Source organism: Calonectris borealis, chromosome 9 (assembly GCF_964195595.1).
Source record: "Calonectris borealis chromosome 9, bCalBor7.hap1.2, whole genome shotgun sequence".
Classification (NCBI taxonomy): Eukaryota; Metazoa; Chordata; class Aves; order Procellariiformes; family Procellariidae; genus Calonectris; species Calonectris borealis.
The window spans coordinates 18,642,107-18,661,770 of NC_134320.1; the positions used below are offsets into that span (position 1 = coordinate 18,642,107).

At 39.7% G+C, this 19,664-nt stretch overlaps 1 protein-coding gene across 1 annotated transcript in view; it reads right to left on the minus strand.

Annotated features, from left to right (window-relative positions):
• PDE6D (phosphodiesterase 6D) overlaps nt 1–19,664 on the minus strand; it is a 39,883-nt gene that overhangs the window by 8,774 nt on the left and 11,445 nt on the right. The window contains exon 2 of the mRNA XM_075157184.1: nt 134–222. Within this exon, the coding sequence (XP_075013285.1) occupies nt 134–222 (89 nt within the window). The remainder of the gene's footprint in view (nt 1–133; nt 223–19,664) is intronic.

Sequence of the window (19,664 nt, forward strand, 5' to 3'; positions counted from 1 at the left end):
GGTGGAAGCCTCTGAAGGTGTGAAGTCACAGCCAGGACATCTGTCCTTCAAAGCAGGGGTATGCTCGCAACTCTGGTGACCCAGACAAACAGCACCACCCATCCCCAAAATGCACAGTAAGGCCACACAGTACCTTCATGCTCCACTCCAGGTACAGACAGATCTTCTGTTCCTTGCCAGAGGATTTTCCCTGTTTCTGCATCCCGAAGGTTCATCCAATTTCTGATTGGGAAGCAATTAAGGAAAACAAGCTATCTATATCCCTAAACGCTGTGCCTACTATTCTTTGCTAAGCCCTGAAATAGGCTACTCCAGCTGAGTTTCAGTCATGTTTTCTGATTCTCAGGAGGCCAAGGAAAAGAGACGCTTTTTCCCAGAAAATAAATGAACAAACCAACCCTTGACCAGAATGAATGCAACAAGAGTTGTACAGTCACAGAATTAGTTTTCACTTCAGACTGAAGCTTGTTAACCTCATTTATCATTTTCCATTGCTTCTAAAGGATAAAGGCAATGTCACTGTGCTGCAGAGAAGCAAGTACGTTACTAACAATAACAGATAATTCTACACAAACAATTGCTGTTCCCCAGCATTTGAAAAACGCTAGAAAAGTAAGTGCTTCCTATATAACATCAGAAAAAGAAAAACACCTGATCAAGCTTGTTTTCCTAGTTTACAAAATATTAGTACCAAGGGTTGTTGTGTTGCTGTTGACCTGGTAACTGCCACTCATGGGAATTCTTCAGCTGCTGAGCACTAAGCAAAGAGAGATCCTCTCTTTTCACTCTCAGCAAGTGAGGCTGTGCTAGCTTTCAAAAAGCCCAGATCAATGAATAAGTCATTAAAGTTATAGGCAAGTATGAAATACTCACATTTTCAAAGGGACAATTAATAACAATCTTGAGCACACCTTTGAAAAAACTCTCCCATAACGTAGCTCAGACATTGACACATCAGAACAAGGAGCCTGCACACCTGCCCGATGCCATTTGGAACAGGGATATAGCTGTCAGTGAGCCCGAGGCCCCGCAGCAGCCTCCTGCTCCACAGCTCACCAGAGTGGCTCTGAGTCGTCACTGGCATAAATGTAAGCAGCCTAAATAGAGCAGGATCTGTGAGATACAGCCACGCAAACCAACACCTTTCCAGGTATCTCCTTTGTTTGGTTTATGGCAGTGCACCCTTTGTACTCAGTACTTCCTAGACAAGATACCGGAAACTATCTGGGAGAAGGGGAGAGACCAACCGCTCAAGGGACTGACTGGGGAGGTAGAGTAACATAAGAGGGACAATATGGACCTTGACGTAGGTATAAATAGGGGCTGTCAGAGATATGCATATTGAACTCCTCCTCTAACATACACAGTTTCCAGGCAGACTCACACAAACTCGTCACATTGATCAAATTTCTCCAGAGCTCCAGGGAAGAAACAGATGCTTTAGCAAATTTTGCATTACAGGGTAACATTTGTTTTAAAATTATGTGTGTGGAGGAGGGAAGGGAAGATGGCTGCTTCAGCGCAGATGTGAGGAGCCTTTCCCTTCCTGAAGGTTGGCCAGACTTTCCATGTCCCACTAAAAGGACAAGGGGGAGAAGAAAGGTGGGAATGCATGCACAGGGTCCGTTCACACAAGCATGGCCTTACAGCTTCCAAAACTTAGCAACAACTTGGAGCATGGGAAGAGGGAGTATAGGGCAGCTCATGTCCTTCTAGACTTGTTCTGTAACACATAATATCTACCACTTGTTCTGGGATTAAGGTAGGAGGGAAGGTGGGAGAAGGAAAGCATCATCCTGGGAGGGCCCCATATGCCACCTCCATATTCTGGCAGAAAGCTGGAAAGCGGAGATGTCTCCCCAGCTACCAAACCAAGGGAGACGGGGGCTGTAGGCAGGCAAGTCAGAGAGAGAAAATGAGCAGCAGCATGGCAAGAAGAACCTGCAGCAGGGCTGGGCACTTCATGTGGTGCTGGTTGGAAAACTCAAAGTCCCCAGCCAACGCAACCCGCAGGATGGAACCGCCCCAACGGTAATTCAACATGTCCAAAAAAATCCACCATTTTTAGATACATCTTCCCACAGACAAACATACAAACTAGCCAGGGTGAAGCTATTTGCATAGAAAGCAGTGTGCAATCTATCAAATGCCATGTATGAGGGAAAAATAACAAATGAGACAATCTGAGCATCTCACTGACAAATTCATTTATCTTCACAACACCTTGCAATGCAAACACTCCTGACTATTAGCAGTACAGTAATTCAGTAAATTGGCCACTTGATTATCAAAAACCTGTATTACCTTTAAAAAATGATCCCCTTCAGAAGTATTTACTTGCTATTTGTCCACTATCAGTATCAGTGGGAATTATGAGCTCACAGGTCCAGCCATAGGCTGTGTAGTGCCAAACTGAGCAGTAGACAAGGACCTCTGAACTGGAGATGAAACACTAACCAGAACAGCAAACCCAGCATTGCACAGGAACTGATCCAGCCTCCCAAGTGCTATACCAGTACTCTAACTAATAGACCATCTTCCTTTTTCCTTGCCATGCCTTGCCTTGCCTTGCCTTACCTTACCTTCCTATCCCTCTTCCCTTATCAATTTTTGGAGTACTCTGAAACCACATCTGCCATTTTCAAAAGCATTACATTAGAAGTGCCCTTCAAAGAGTATGCGTAGCCTCACAGCTTAATTATTATCCTTACCCAAAATAGTTATAGAGTGATAGTAACCTACTATTTCTGGTGAGAGAAAACACTTCTGTAGACTACTGACCTCTGTCGCTTCTCCCTATAAGGATTTATCTCTCAGTCCAGTCCAAGAGAGATGATACAAGTTAAGTTGCCATGCTGAACAATGCTAGATATGTTTGGGATGTTAGACTTCTATAAAGTACTATCAGATAATAAAGTGCTTTATTCTGTATTGATGTTCCACTGTAAGAGTAAATCCATGCAGGACAGCCTGCCCCATGCTTTGTGTTCTCACTGTCAAATTAAAGATTAAGAATAAATAAAAAGCTCAAGACTATATCCCTGTTGATGAGAGCATGCAGGTCAGCAATGCATGCCACTGTTCCTAGAAAATATCTCGTATTTAAACAATCTGGACATTGCTAACCCATGAAAATTCCATATCAAATGAATAAAGGTTTAGTGTCAGTGTAGCCAAAGGCTTTCTGCCATAGACAGATGCATATACGGGTTCAGGACATGCTTTTCCAACTTCTGCAAATTAAAAAAAGAAATCAAGCTGCTATTCAGAGTGTATACACAGAGTTAAAATCTGTGGATCCAGGCATATTATAAGGGATCAGAATACTCTAGCCAGTTCATAAGTTTTTTCCCACTAACTAAGCATTATTAAAAGGGAAGAACAAATCATGAACTTTTAAAAGTGCACACACACCGTCCTTCTCTATTGGAAAAAACACTTCACGTTCAAGAGATTCATTCTTTTAAAAAAGTAAATGTTTAAAAAGAAACAGGCATCTGAAAAAAATTTCCTAAGTCAAAATCGAGATAATTTATAAAACTTAACTGTAATGGAATTAAAAAAAAACAAAAAGGCAAAACCCATCACAAGTGATTTTTTGGCAAGGGAATACCTGACAAAGCAGCAGCTGTACTGCTTACCTAGTTAGCGGCTTATCACACTATTTCTGTCATCTTGGATAGAAAGGCTGGTATTAGGACATACCCCAGAGCAAAGAAAATGGAGATCTTGAACCAAACCCACACACACTGTTATCTTCTAATGTGTTTAATTGGTTTAAGATTCTTCCATCCCGGCATGAGAGATATTGTTACTAAAAATAAAAAGTGCTCCATCTTCCGAGCAGCAGTGGAGACCTGCAGGCAGGATGCAGAGGGCATTTTAAGTATTATTGAAAAGGAGAAAGTAAATTAATATAGGTTTAACACAATTACTCTTTTTGAAGAGGCTCATGTCACGCCACCTGGCAGGGATAGCTAAGGAGAGCAAGTAGAGAGCCAGGCAGTCACAGCTTTGTGAAGTTAATATATATGAAAAAAATGGAAGAACAATAGTATATTCCTAATTCAGCTTCTCATTCTAAAATCACAAGAACACTCTTACACCATTAAATTTTCATTCTCCTGGATTTTGGTTTTTTTTTTTGTAGGAAACAATGTCTGATTTAAGACTCAATAGATCAAATACTCTTCAATCCTGAAGGCAAGGAAGGATTAGGTAGAACAGCAGAAGGAAGGGTGTACTGTTGATCTATTTATATTCCACCACTTATTGGGTCAGCAAAGTCTTACATAAAAGCTTTGTAGTAGCTGGAATTTGACTTGCTTTATATACATGACATGAATTAGCTTCCTCACAGACCTACTTTGCTTAGCCTGATGAAGGGAAATGGTTTGTGCATTTCTAAATCCAAGTTTTGTTGTCTTGAATACCTCTGATCTCAGAACAGAAATTCTTTTTAGTATCTGTCATAGACATCACTTCTTTCAAACAAATCAAAATATACATACTTATCTTTAAGTGCTTTAGCATTGCAAAAGATTCCCATGTATCACCACACTGGTAATTAAGAATAACCTTGAAGGAAGAGAATGAGTACAAACAAAATGAATCATTATAGTAGTATAAAGTCAAAGAAGTTCTGCCCCAATCTCCCTATTATTTGTATGTTGTAATGTTTAGCACTTTTTTAATATCTCAAAGGCTGCAGCAAACAGTAGGTGTCATTTCTCCCATGAAAATGGTCCATTTTTCATTTTATTCCTTGCTGTCTACACCATTCTAAAACCTTAGGAACTGCTGCACTCTTATCTTTCATAATAAAAGCAAGCCTAATGTTCATAACCACTCCTGGAAGGGAAGGTCTTTCATCATCTTTGCCAGCTTTTTTTTTTTGTACATGAAATGCAACGTTAAGAACAGTTCACTACATGCCAGGTGCAAACAGGATCTCAACAATTACATGTTAATAAGAATTGTCCTGTGGGATGACAAAGAGAAGGTGGAGAAGGTGGAGCTGAAAGCCCTGAACAATTCAGACTTACATCTCTGTTGCAGACCCAGAAAAGCTTCTGATCTGAACTGCTCAACTTTCACTCCCGATTTTACATTGTCTGTCATGAAAAGCAGACACAATCAGCCACTCATGACATGGGCGAGCATGTTACTTTGAAGAATGCTACAGGTAAGTAAAGATCAGCCTTTAGGGATTATATTTTTATCAGACATATTTTCCCAGAAGAATATTTGCATCTCAGTTGTTTCAATCCAGTCTGAGGAGTAAAGACCAAAATAAGTTGCGCAAAATAACTACCAAACTACAAGATTACGAAGTAGACTACCCAAACAGCCTTATGCTTCTACTCCAGTCATGCCATTCGTCCTCTAATCTTCCCAGCCTCTAATCTCACTTTTTATTACAACTCCCAAATCCCTCTTCCACAGAACTCTTAATCGTGTGCTTAAATTTAAGCATATGCTCAGACATTCTGCTGAATCAGGTCCTTGAGTTCACTCTGCTCGCACTCAAGAGAAATGCTGCTGTCTTTGGTGTTTAATAAACTAACAAGTATACATGTTGGCAGTGTGTTGAGGGAAAAGGAGTCTTTCCTCCTAGCCTAAGGCTGAAATTCCGTGCAAAATCGTATCTGAAGAAACTGAATGACTGTCCATCCATTCTGTCTGGTAACAGAAGTACCAAAACAAACACACAAAGTGGAAGCTATTTCTCAAACATTACTGGAGCCTTTGGGTATAGCACTGTCAACTTCTCTTGCTTTCAGACAGCAGCACACTCTCTTGGGTTCCAGGTTAGTCAGAAAGCGTGCTATGACAGCTCTTACAGGAGCAGGTATTTTTTAAAACTCTGCTATTATAAACCAACTTTCCTGGAGTGACACACAAGATATGGGTTACTGTGCTTCTCCAAATGACGGGAGGTGCTGGGTACTGGAAAGGTGCTCTATTAAATCCTCAAATGGAAGGAAGCCAATTATCCCTTCAAAGCACTCCTGACACTGCTGTACTCAGTGTAAAAGAGCCTGCTTTTAAAGTCTCCTGCACAGAACAAATTGCTGTGCAACAGAAGCCAGGGAGATCCACAGATTAATGTGAACCGCATGACAAAATGCAGCAAAAATCCTCAGCAACCAACAAAGTAATTTCACAGCAAATTATGTAATCAGAGGGATATATTTAACAGCTATAGCATCATAGCAAAAAACCCAACACAATATCATATACTTGTATACTTTGTACTTCCCTTTTTACTTTCCCCCTTACATCTTTGCTTGCAGATACTGTCTATACGGAACTTATATCACCACGTATTTTCATCTAACACCAGACAGTCTTGGATTAAGCTGTTCTTGGCCTGTAGTTGGAAACAGAGTCACACATACTACTGAATACCATGTCAACCTTACCTGGATTGTAAGAGAAAATTATGCTAATAAGGCAGAAGTTAATATTGCTACATTATATTATATTAAGTAGACCTCAGTTCATTTCTGCTATGCAGCAAGGTTGGTCCTGTTGTAAAGCTACAGTATTCATTGCTACATGTCATATTCTCCCTGTAAGAACTTAACAAAGGCACTCTCTGCACCTTGGGTAACCATTTTGAAGATGAGCTATGTTCCCACCATGAAAGTATTTCCAGCTTGAACCTCTTAATATATATTATCTTAGCAGGGCTCATGTTGAGACACACTGCAAAAGTCTACAACAAAAATGCAGCATAAGTCAATTCGTAGTCAGATCAGCTGCAAAGAGATGCTAATCAAACTAGAGAAATACAGAAACCATTTAACTTGGCATACTTTGGAAATGCAGTAAAACCACATCCAACATTTGCTAATAAAAATTTTATGCAGACTATCCAGTTTAACATCTGTGCCTTTCAAACAGTTTAGGTTGAATAATACAATTATTAGACACTATTTTCATCAAAATGGACAATTAACATATATCTCTACTCCATAGCATCCTAGTGACGTCACATAGCAGAATAAGGCACAGAATTTGCTTTCAGTTAGTTCACATTTAATTTTCACTCCTGTCAATTTACTGTCTGAAAATATTCAGGGTGAAATCTCTCTAAATCTTAAATATTTAAATCAGAATTGGTGACACCTGTAGCAGGCTTAACAAAAGCAGGTAATTGTACAAAAACAACGAAGATGGAGAGCTCCTAGACTCTGGAAAGAGAAGTGTCCAGCATGGGCAGGCAGGGGGGGAGAATGTGTTTTGCTTCTTTAGTAATAGACTGCAATATTGCAAACTAAGCCAGGCTTCCATTTCACTGACTCTTCCTCTCTTCCTCAAACCAAAGGAGCAAGAAACGAATGGATGTACATTTTGAAGGAAAGAGCTACAGACCCACTGAGATGAAGCTAAGGGTTATCAGGAGGGAAAAAGGTAAAAAAGAATAAATTACAGTGGTTTGCAAACAGCTGAAATAGGGACAGATGTAGACACTATTTTTTCAGGATTTACCTCTCTGTCCAGACGAGTCTAATCTTATAGAAGCTTAACTCTCTTACAAATTCCAGCAAGTTTTGTCACTGCTGAGCAATAGGAACCAATTTAGGCGTTTGCAAACAACCTTCAATTTCTTCAGACAAACGCAACAATATGTGACATTCCCCAGCAGCTCCTGCATGCAGCAGATGAGAAGTCCGCCTTGTTACCCCGACGTACCAGCAAAGGCCACGTAGACAATGCTTCTGGAGCAGATGCTAGGCACTTCTTTAGGAACTAAGCTCAGCCTAAAAAGACTTACCACTTCTAAGCTCCGAAAGAAAATACCTAAGATTTGAGATCCCTAACAACGAAAGTTAAAGCAAAGAACAAAATGTGCTTGTGGTACATAGAATACAATGTTGTTTAAAGTGGGAATAAGCTCCAAATCAAATCTACACACACAAATCGCCAGCTTATGGGGCAGGTTCTCCCGTCAGTGGGAGCAAGCTGCTTTCTGTGCCAGATCTGTGGAAGTGCTTTGTTTGCTACTATTAGAAATGTGTTTTGTTTCCTCTAGAAACAGATGTTAAAATGGTTCCTGGAACCAGATAACAGTGCCAAAATAAAAGCAAGCTGAAGCAATGTAGTGGTTTTATGCTGCTTTCTGCTGCCTATGTTTTTTAGGCTTTTCTTTGGCTTCTCTGTGTAGGCTTGACAGAATTCCTTTATACCAATGCCTCAGCAGGAAAAACAACATGTGATCACATTTGGAGATTGCTTTACATCCTAGGTAGTAAAACTATCAATAACTTAGAAAAACTCATCATTGCTTGCAGGACCATCTCAGAAGCATGAATTGCACAAAGAAAATTATTTTCTCTTTTCCAGTGCAATAAAGCTCAACTCCTCCCCATCTTCCCTGCATTTTAAATGGATCTCAAAAATTAGCATGTTAGAAAAGCTTGAGCTCATGCTAAGAACCCTTTGAATATTAACATAATTAATGTCATCAGTAATACTCCAAGATTGCAGAAACAGCAGGTGAATCAATGGGAATGATGTATTCATCTGAGAAAAGAATGTGACCTTTAAAATCCATAGGGCTTTATCAGAATGCAATTTTAAAGTGGGTTGCTTGTAGCTCAGTGGAAAGAACAAAACTGAGTGTAACTAATAGAGACACCACATACACAAGGGAAACTAAAAATACAATTGAAACATAAAACACTGGGACGTCCTTACAGAAGATGCTCCACCTATATCAAAAGGTGAGGCAGCTCACAGGACAGCTTGAGAAGCCACTCCAAGGAACGCTATGATGAGGGAGAGGCAATTAAAAGATGAACGTTCCTGCAATTTAAATTTGTCTGGATAGAGATATTTTTATCCAGAATGCTTAAAATTAAGTTAAATGCTTTAAAACCCAAAACAATTTGGAATAAAAAGAGTGCGGGATTCAGTTTGCCCGCTTTTTAATTTTAGCACATCAAACAATTTTCCTTTCTGCAAGTGAACGCTGAAAGTGATTCAGCGATTGAAACAACTTCATTTCGCCTTAACTACTTCAGAACATTCAATCATTTCAACACAGCTGAACTATTATGATAATATTTCAAGGTTCTCAGCAATAAGTGAACTAGAGGGAGTTTCATGGAAATAATCTATCACGGGGTTCTAGTGAATAACTTCATTTTCAAAGATGAGATTGTAACCAGAAGCCCTTAGAGGAATTTACTTCCGTGTAAATCATTGTGGCCTATTGTTCTTTACAGAGTTGAAACGCAGGATGTCACAACAGTCATGCAACGAAATTAGCTTTAATGGAATGAGGTATTTTGAACCTTGATATGCCTCTCTATTTTATACCATTATTCAATTGTTTTAAAATATGCATTATATTGGCTTGCTTATAAAGGAAAGCTTGGCTTGATTTCATGTCGTTTTTGCAACACTGTAGGAGTGGATTTTTTTTACATGTCTAAAAGGATCTTCACACCTCCCCATACTGACAGGGCACAGACCCGAGCAGACAAACAAAGACTTCTTTGACCAAATTTTTAAATGGGATAAACATGGCTGCTTAGCTGGCGTTTTCATATAGTTTCACTTGAATGATCTGTAGCCTTGTGTGAAGTGTGGAAAAAAACCCCTAAAAGGCTTTAAAAAGGCAGTTTTATATAGCACTGTTTGTGGCCAGTTGATGCCTTTGTTCCTTGAAGGCCTCTGCAATAATTCTCTATTGAGCGAAGTGATGTTTATTGAAAATGGCATAGCTGAGCATCAGCAGGTTCCCCTGCTGTTCGGTTTATCTATCCTCTGAACTCCAAGCAACATCTGGGTCTGAAAGTGTCCCCCTGGTAACATAAGCAACTGACAACACAAAAAGCCTAGATGACTTCCAACTGCCAGTGCTTATGTTGTGACTACGTGCTTTTTCCTCATTAAGGTTCAATTTCTTTTTTTTCTCCTTTGCCTCATGTCTCTTCTTACAGAGCTGTCTAGCACACCAGCCCATTGAGCTCCAAAGTCTACTTCCGATAATCCATAGATTTATCAGATTCATGTATTTTAGAAGAACATGTAATTACTGGACGTATTAATATATCATGTACTTCTAAGAACCGATCTGCAGATTGGAAATTGATGGGAGACGGGGCTTTGGCACGAACTCATTCACTGCGCTACCAGTTTGCACAGCTTCATATTGTCACTGTCATCTCCCTTGGGCTACCCCAGACAGGAGATGAATCCTATCATTTAACTAGAAAGATAGCATGTCGCACTGAATAGGCGATACACTACAGCTCAGTGACTAATAACTTAAACAATTCCTAGTACTACACTGTGCTTCAAAAACTTCAAATAATGTTCTCCAAGTAGCTTTTTAATAACTGCATATTGTAGAGACTGGGAAACAAGCATGAAGACTTGCCCATAGCCACACAATGAATCAGTAAGATAAGAGGAAAGAGATCTCGGGAGGTGTTTGGCTTCAAATCTCGTGCTTCAATATACAATACTGCCTCTCTCTTTAGACAGCCAGGAACTGTGCTCTCTAGCTAATGGAAACTCTTACTCTAACTTGGAGTGACTTTGCAGTAGCACAGAATGGTGCAATCATGCGATGGAGCGGGTGCCAGTGGTTCCCTTTGCTCTGTGTTTTTCTTGCTTTTGGTGGTTTCTCATTCACTCTAACTAGAAAGCAGGGTGGTTCTGAATCACTGCCAAGCATTACTAATGGAAGTGGGGGGCAGGAAGGAAATAAAGATGACTGGTTGCAAAATTAGAAGTACTTTTTAGTGTCTAAAATGGCATATTAAAGCAGGACAAAAAATAGACGTATTAGCTCTGACAATAGAAGCAAAATGCTTCTAGCTAGAAAAATGAGTAAACCTCTGAAACTTATCAATAATATTCTTGTTCATTAAGACAACTTAAAAACACCAGAAATATAAAATAGGAGAGTCACAGGGGAAAGTACCGCATTTGTTCCTTTCTTGGTTCATTTTAATTCAAACAGGGTTCCCATGAAAAAGCTTAATTTCCTTTTCTTTTTCCTTTTTAACTCTGTCTTGAGCTCAGACAAAGTGCTTCAACAAAGTGTACATGGGTCATGCTTAATATCACAGGTTGTTTCTTTGTTCGTTTAAGACAAGTAGTCAGCTAAGTTAAAAAATCTCCCCCACTCTAAAAATCAGAGATGCCCCCGATACGTGGTTTCTAACATGCTTTTATACACAAGGCTTCCTTCCACAAAATTTCATTAGGTATAAAAGGGAGCCCACTGAATGAGTGGAAACACAGCACTTTTTCATGTATTCAAATTGTCCTCAAAATTGCCAGCTCCAGGAACTGTAGCATAGTCAGCAGTTAATCTGAAAGGACAAAGTCTTAGGACAAATGCTATGGCCATTTATTGCTGGCAGGGATAGGCAGGCACCATTTTGTACAAAGTGACCATCCATTTTGTACAGAATGACATTCAGAGATTACCGACTAACGGACTCTTAAAAGCTGAACTAATATAAACATATTTTGCTTAAGTCCAAATAGCCTGATAGCACCTTCACTACATCAGCGCACTCAGCATCAGCCTCCTTGAACACAGGCAGTCAGTGGTCGAGCAATTAGTCTAAATTTCAGAGAAAATGCCAAGTCTTGAAGCTGTTTGGTTAAAATGCTAAAAATAAAACTCTTCATGCTAGGCAGAGTTGTGCTTCCAAAATGAATGCCACCCGACCAGCTAGGATCATTACAAGGATCCATGAATGGAGCCATAACATTGAGATATTCCCTTACACCATTTTGTAATGGAACTGTATTTTGGGACAGCTGTTTCCATATCCAATGAAGCTTCCCAGAGTTGGATTGCAAGCAGGCAGCCACTACGGGGAAGTGTCCACCCTGTTGCATCTTGCCTGGTTTCCTTTTTTCATTACATTCTTTCAGAATCTCTTGGGATCAGAGCAGAACAAGGTCTGAACAGTCCTGGAATAAAAAACTTCTGGAAAGAAGCAGTAAGTTCCAGCAGCAAGCTTTTCCTAACTTAACTTCGCCTGAAAAAGTTTCCATAGTTCCAGCCTCATCAGATCCAGCTGGGAATGGGCAAGGACTCATTTTTTCACTCATACTTGTACTGTTTTTATGCAATCTATTAACACATATAGTTTAACATTTTAGTAGGAAATCTTTCAAATTTCAGATATCTACCTATGTAGTTGAATTCCTAAACATCGGGCTGCCCTTTTTCCTTTCACAAAATCCCATGCAGAAACATTTATATTTGTCTTGATGTTTCTCCTCTATTTGTGAAGGATGTCTGAACCTATCTGATCAGATTGCTCCACATAGGCCAATTATAAGAAGAAACAGCAGACCTCTTAGCAAAGATGCACACTGTGACTATACAGCTCGTGACTATACAGCTGGCACCGAGATGGAGATAATCAGCCTGGACAGGTCTGGCAGTCACCACCCAGAACAACTCCCGTGTTTTAGCACTGCACACCTCAGCACCATAGGCCAGGAACACAAGCTAATGATAACAGGGCCCAGATCTAGCAGACCTTCAAGTGTTCAAGCTCCCTACTGAGTTGCACCTGTGAAATTTTGAGCTTCTTCGCCCTTCTTCTCCCCTTTGACAGTGGGAGTCACTGTCCTTATCTGCTCTCTCTACCACAGGAGTAACTTCTTGTAAAAAATATTGGCTACTTAGTTGCACAAATAGGTAAAACAACATTTCAGAAAAGGAGGCAGATTTACTTAGAAAAGCCTCAAATGATCTAGTTAGATATCCTGCAAAATGGTAACTGAATCTTACTTAAAGTTAGAAGAAACAAACCTATGGGGAAGCCAGTTTGTGTGGAGTGCATTTTAGTTCAACCAAGATGAGCTGCTTGGCTTCCTAACACTTGTTCTATTTATTCCTCTACTACAATCTTCTCAGTGTGACGTCTTTAACGAGGAGATCACAACATCCTCTATACTGGCCAGGGAGATTAAGCAACACGCACAGATACAACGAGAAAGCAAGTGTCTCTGAGATATAACTTAAAATCTATGCTGGTTTGCCATAAAGGTTTGACATTTAAATGACTGAACAATGTTAATCTTCCACTAATATTAGACTGTTGTTAGGAGTAGGTATTACAGAATAAAAAACAAACCGTTTCCTTTTGAAAATATATTCCTTTATCACTATATGAAAGATGTCTGCTGATTTTCCGTAGGGTATCTTATGCTGCTGGGAGATTTAAATTTAATGGTTGATTTGCCCATGCCTAGCTGGCACTTAGACCACAGGCTAGAGAACAAGGGATTTGTTTTTCATCCTCATAAAGCTCAATAAACACACTATTCCCTACTAGAATGTCAACTGATATACAATCAGAGCAAAGTCCATCTATTTTTGCACTGACCAGATTTTGTAGTATTTCTTTAAAAGATTCATTGGTATAACAAGGATCCCAGGAACATAATGGAAGTAATTAACCTCTCAATTCTATGTTCACATTCATAAGAGACTGCTTTAGGGTGAGAAGCGGGAAGAGAGAAAAGAAGATCACAGCTGAAACAAAAAGAGAGAATTTATCTCTTGTCAGTAGTCTGGTCATACTACAAAGCAAGTACACACAGCAGCAATAAATTAGGGTTATTTTAATAGAAAAACTAACCAACAATCTTAGCTAGAACTGCATAGCTGGATGCTCAGATGTGTGGCATCCGAACAGCCTTTCATTTAAATAAGTCTGCTTTAATTGCTTATTTTCTATCTTTTTCCATTGTAAGACAAACAAAGATGCCATTGAGGATGCATCTCCCCTGATAAGGCGATCAGAACGTGAGCCTGCAATTACGGTAATGTTTTGCATAAAGGCTTCCCTTATATTTATTAATCCAAAAGAGCTCTAATTTCAAAAAAACACTATTTTACTATGCTGCCATCCTCCACAGTGCAAAAATTCTTCTGGATTCTTTGTGCCTGTACTCCAAGCTGCTCAACTGGGTTTCCTCTCTTAGAGAACCTTTATTTATTCCATTTCCAGGGATAAAAAAGGCACGGTACGGTAGCATCACTGAATGTCTAGCAGTTCAACAACATCTGGTTCTTCATACTGCCATTCCTTTGGACTGCTGCTCATGTCAAAGATCAGCAGCACGTAGTTCACACATACAGGATGCACGCACTACCTAGACATCTATGTTTGTAAAGTCTCCTATTAATCATTCCTGTACTGCCATAAATTAACATTAAGTAGGTCATTAGAGCATTCACAAAGGAAACAGTCCTGCTAACTTGGTTACCTCTCTCAGATGGATACTGTTTACTCAAGAATTTTACTGTAATCCCTGTTGGCAGAAAATATTCCACACAGCACAAATATATATTCTGTCTTTTAGTGGAATCGTTTTTCTCAGTCTTAATTAAAAGAAAAAAAAAACAAAACCCAAACCCAAAAATTTGTAGCAGCTTCAGACCCACAAATTCTGCAAAATCAGGGGGAGATACATGTGAGTCCTCCTAGATTGAACTGTATGCCCCTTAAATATCTCTTGGAGAAACACTGTTCTGCGGAGAATGATTGGTGAGAGAAGTAAGGTGCCTTCCATGAAAATGTTCTCACACAGATGCACGTACTAAGAGGAGAGAGAAGAAACAGGTTATTTACCACAGAAGCAGCCGTCTTCCTCCTCTCTCCCAAAGTACCCCTACTGACATAGAGCAGAGAATAGAGGAACACATTAACATGTGAGATAGTGGAAATCTGGATAGGAGAATAAGCAGTTGTCTGCAATAGTTTAGGTCCCTTTTCAGCTGAACTAAACAACTTGGCCATTCAAACTCTAAATCATTAAAAAGAGCTAATTTCACGACCAAATCTCATTACAATGCTACCTTAGTTCAATGATGAAAAAGGTGCAGCAAGTATGTCAAGTGACAGACTCACATAATTTGCCGACATGCTTACATATTGAACATGTCCTAAAGGAGACGGGTCTTGAAAACAGAACACTTTTTTTTTTAACCTTAGTTGAGTTAGCTACGCTTTAAGTTTGAAAACCTCTTAGTTTCCAGGATAATTTTTACCTAGTGTTACCTATACATTTGAGATTATATTTTATACTTAATCTTTATTCAGGGTATCAGTGGGAACATCGCTTCCTGTTAAATTTTTGGTGTAATACAGTAAACTGATTCACTGCATTAAAATGATAAGAAAAGGATTCTATTTGCTGGAGCTATAACTAAAACAATAAGGCCATAACAAGAAGCAATGCTTCCACCTGTGAAGAAAAATAACAGATCTTGAAAGCAATCTCAGAAGCTTCCTGCAGAACTCCTGAGATTCCAGAATTCCTTAAATGTAAATTCCAAAATCTCACAGCTTCAATAGTAAGATTATTCTATGTCACCTGTTATAAGTAAAACTTTCTTCAGTCATCCTCTCTGGACTAAAATTAAAGCATTTCTTCAGATCTACAAGAAAAAATAGATCCCATTTGCGCATCTACAAAGAATACTTTTTCTTCTGAAGTTCAGCACTATGCCCACAAATATTTGCATGGCTGATAAAAACTACTATACACAAAATAAATAATACTAACTTATTGGCAAAGCAATCCTAATCAATGTTTCTGGACACTAATTTCTTCTCTCAGTAGCAAGCAGCATGACGAAATTTGAACCCAGGGCAGTGAATACAGAGGCTCAGAGATCAACTGTATGGGATCAGGTCTGGTAAGGCCTCCCTGGGACTTATAAGAACATTTGCTCTACTGGGTCAATCTTCCTTGATTCAGACACTGATTAGGTCCCAATAGAAAGAGATGAGAAAGTGATGTCCACCTGCTTCTGTACAGTAATTCACTCAAAACCTGTGATTTTATTTGGACACAACAAGGTCTGTTAACCCGATGGCTTATCTGTAAAAGATGACACTGATGATGTTAGTTTGAAGAACTGCTTCTGTATACCCTAAGACCTCTGATAAGCAGGTTTGCCTTCACCTTCTCTTTTAAAGGATCTGTTAATGAATGTGGCATACATACAGTTTTGTGTCTTCTTGAAACACACTCCTCTCTTCTCTGCATTAAGTGTGGGAAAGGTGCAGTCTGTGGGTACTTCCTACATAGAACAAAAGGTCCACAACTTTGCTCTGACTTCCAAAAGACTCAGACTCCTTGGACTTGGACTCTCAGATATTCCAAAATAGCCACCTTGGCAAGGAGAACCCCACGCTGAAACGGTGCTATCAGTGGACAATAAGATGTTAGGAGAAAAAAGGAGCAAATTAGAATTTGTGTATATGACATGACAAGTCAACATCTAGAGCCATATTAGCAAGGACTGTGACACAGGTCCTTGAACATCAAATCTAGCAACTGGAAGGGACTGTCATTTTTCAGATCTTCTACAGCAGAAAGACTGGCCAGGGCAGAGCCTAGGAGTACAGGTTTTGTAAATTTGAAAGATTTCTTACTTCTGGTTAACTGCCCAAAGACTGGAAGAGGCTACAAGCATGCTGCTGGGGAGAGATCCTGTTCTGAGCTGGCCCTTAAAACTCCCCTCCATGCACAGGAGGGCAGATATCCTTAACTCTGGATACCCAAGCAACAGCAGCTACTACAAAAGTCTTCAAGAGCCGTAAGTTCTTTAAACTTGTTTGTTGTTCTCCAGCAATCTTATATATTTGGTGAATGTTTGGTACATGATAGTAGGCATCTTTCATATAAAGAGCTGTTCACCCATCTCTTTCACATGAGGTACAGATAGTTGTCCCTAGAGGGAAAGTCCTGCCCTTGACTTTTTATATTTCTGATAAAATTGATGTTGCTTAGCCTCTTGCTCTTCCACGGAATCAGGAAAGAGCAGAAATAAAACTGTCTTCAAGAGATACTTTAACTTGTGCTGCTGAGAACAGAAACTAGGCCAGGGGAGATTTCAGAGTTACTGTCAAGTGAGGTATCCACCTATACAGAACAAAGCAAAGAATCACTATTGAAGAAGACTGTTTGTAAAAACTCCTTTTAGGGAAAATCTGTAGCTTGGTCTTCACAGAAACATGTCTTGATTTCAGAGAGGCCTGTAAAAGAGGAAGAATTCATTTGTGCAAAGGACTTCAGGGACTCAGGGATTTTTATTTGGCGTCTGTCTGTTAGCTGTCTGTTAGCACTCCAAATCCCCATCAGATCAATAAAGCCTGCAGTCATTACATCTGATAGCTCCTACCTTCCAGGAAATGAGCTTGTGAGTTTTATTATAATTATTAATAGGCAGGTGTTCGCACCACCAGAATCGACGGTAACAGGAGCATTTAGAGATTCTTGTTGGCAGTCTCAGAGAAGGTACGAATAAAAGGTCAAGCACTGAATTTCTCTTGCATTCATACACTGATTCTGTCTGAACTCCCCTTGCTCTACCAAAAGAGAATTTGTTTTTCAACACCTTATCAACACAATATTAATTTTTAAACAGTACCTTTCACTAGCAATTGAATTAATTAGGAGTTTGTCAATGCATAGGAGCCAATCCAGATTAAGGCATGGAATTAATTTAGAGTTGAGCTAACTATCTCTTATTTAACCCTCTCCTGGATGTTCTTATTCTGCAACAAAAGAGTCCAATTCCAAAGCTTTGAAGTGGCTTCTGTGGTTCGGTACTGGACACGATCATCCTGGGATAAAGGTATGCACAATGGGGAAATCAAGCAGAAATAGTTAAGCTGGAGTAAATTTTAAGCGTATAAACCCTATGGTTTTATCTAGATTAGAACTTTTTGCAACAGCGTAGCCACCTCTTCTTTGACACTGGGGAAGAAAAGTGTGGACACTGTTTTATCTCAATGCAGTACATTTACATAGCGTAGCTACATGCGTTCAAAAACTCCTGGCACTGACAAGCTCCATATTGCCCAAGCCATTTGGCATGAAGATGGTGTGTATTCCCTCAGGGTGGGATTATAGCTCTGTATGCTATTCAGGAAAATAGGCCAGACAATTGAACTTCCCTTTCCAGGTGCGTTCATATGCCCTCTCTCACAAGTAATGCTAAAAAAAAACGAAAATGAATGAAATCCTGAAAAGATACTCTTTACATAGTTTTCAAAGCAAATGCCAATTGCAGCCTTCAGGGAAAAGGTGAAGCAAGTGCTGCTGCTGCAGTACATCTGTTAATTAGTCCACAAGGATTTGTGTTTATGACAAGAGTGAAAACTAACTATTGTAACAGAGGTAATACCACCTGAACACAGTTCTACTGTTTTGTTCAATCTCATAGCAATACTCAGCATATCCGCACTGGCATGAATGTGACACTGGAGTTGGTAGGGCAGAAGTCACTCAGTTCTACCAAAGGCAGTTTACTCAAAGGACTTCAGGCTTTTTTGAACCTCTGCACCTTTAACACGGCCCTGAAATATCTCACACACAGTGTATCCCTCGCTGTTTCAATCCAGTGTTGCTCTGTAACCTGGGATACATCCAGAGATCACCACAGGTTCTCTGGGAAAGCAACTCAGTATCCTTGAAATGTAATTAGAGAATCATAAGGGATTTAATCTTATTGAGATTCTATAGTAAACCAGTATTTAGTCCTGGCACTAACACTCTTCACTTAATAAACAAAATAAAAATTCAAATCAGCCAGAGAAACAGCTATGACAAGCACTTTCATGAAGTCCACAATGACAAATGCCAATCTCCTATTTGCTGACGCGGTACAGCAGGGGAACAAGCCACCCTTTTCCTGGCATTAGCTTAAATGGTTCCTCGGATATACAGTCCATGTGGACAGTACTGGCCTGAATTTCACTGCAGCTACAAATACTTCGGGTTTGTTTCTTATTTGAAGTTGGGCTACGGGTGCATGAGAAATGGACATACTTTAGCCTTACAAACAGTACAACCCTTACAGCCAGGGCCTCCGTGACTAAACACGAAGAGCATCTTCACTGCCAGCTACCCTATTTTTCCAGGGATGAACTGGCAAAAAATTATTACGTACACTCTCAACACCAAGCCAAGGGAGTAAGTAAGGATGTGATTAATTAGGTGAATGTGAGTGGCTCTCTAAACTCACAGGACAAGACCACAGTGAGAATCAGAGGTGGTTCTTCAAGGGACAGGAGAAAAATAGGTCATGGATCTGAGCCACTAAAGTAGTTACATCTCTGGAGCACTACGCAAGTCACTGAAGGAACCATTTTATAGAATCTTTTAAAAAGCTGTCTTTCCTCTGCTGTCATGGCTTTGTTATTTTTCAGAGCCAGGAACAATTTCCACTGACATGATAGGAGGCTGCTATACAAACAAGAAGTTGACAACTCATTTTAGGATATGTGGTATTAAAAACATAGGATACAAAAATAATAGCTGCTACATGGGACACAAGTAAGTTATTTAACAAAGTGAAAGCAGTAAATTAGCTTAATGGCAGGACCACATGCTGCAATATAGATCAAACAATTTTTGGTTTTCAACTTACAACTGACAGGACTAAGATTATTCAAGGAAAACAAGTTCATTATCTTGTCTCTTCTGAGGAAGGGAGGAAAACTTAGAGCATACAGACCAAGTGGAGTATCAAAACAAAATTGAAAATACAGTCAGGAGGGAATGATTGGCAGTTGCATGAGGAAACTAATCTTGTAAATGGACCAGAGGTTGCTGAAAGCAGAGGCAGAGAAGAGGAATAAAGGGGG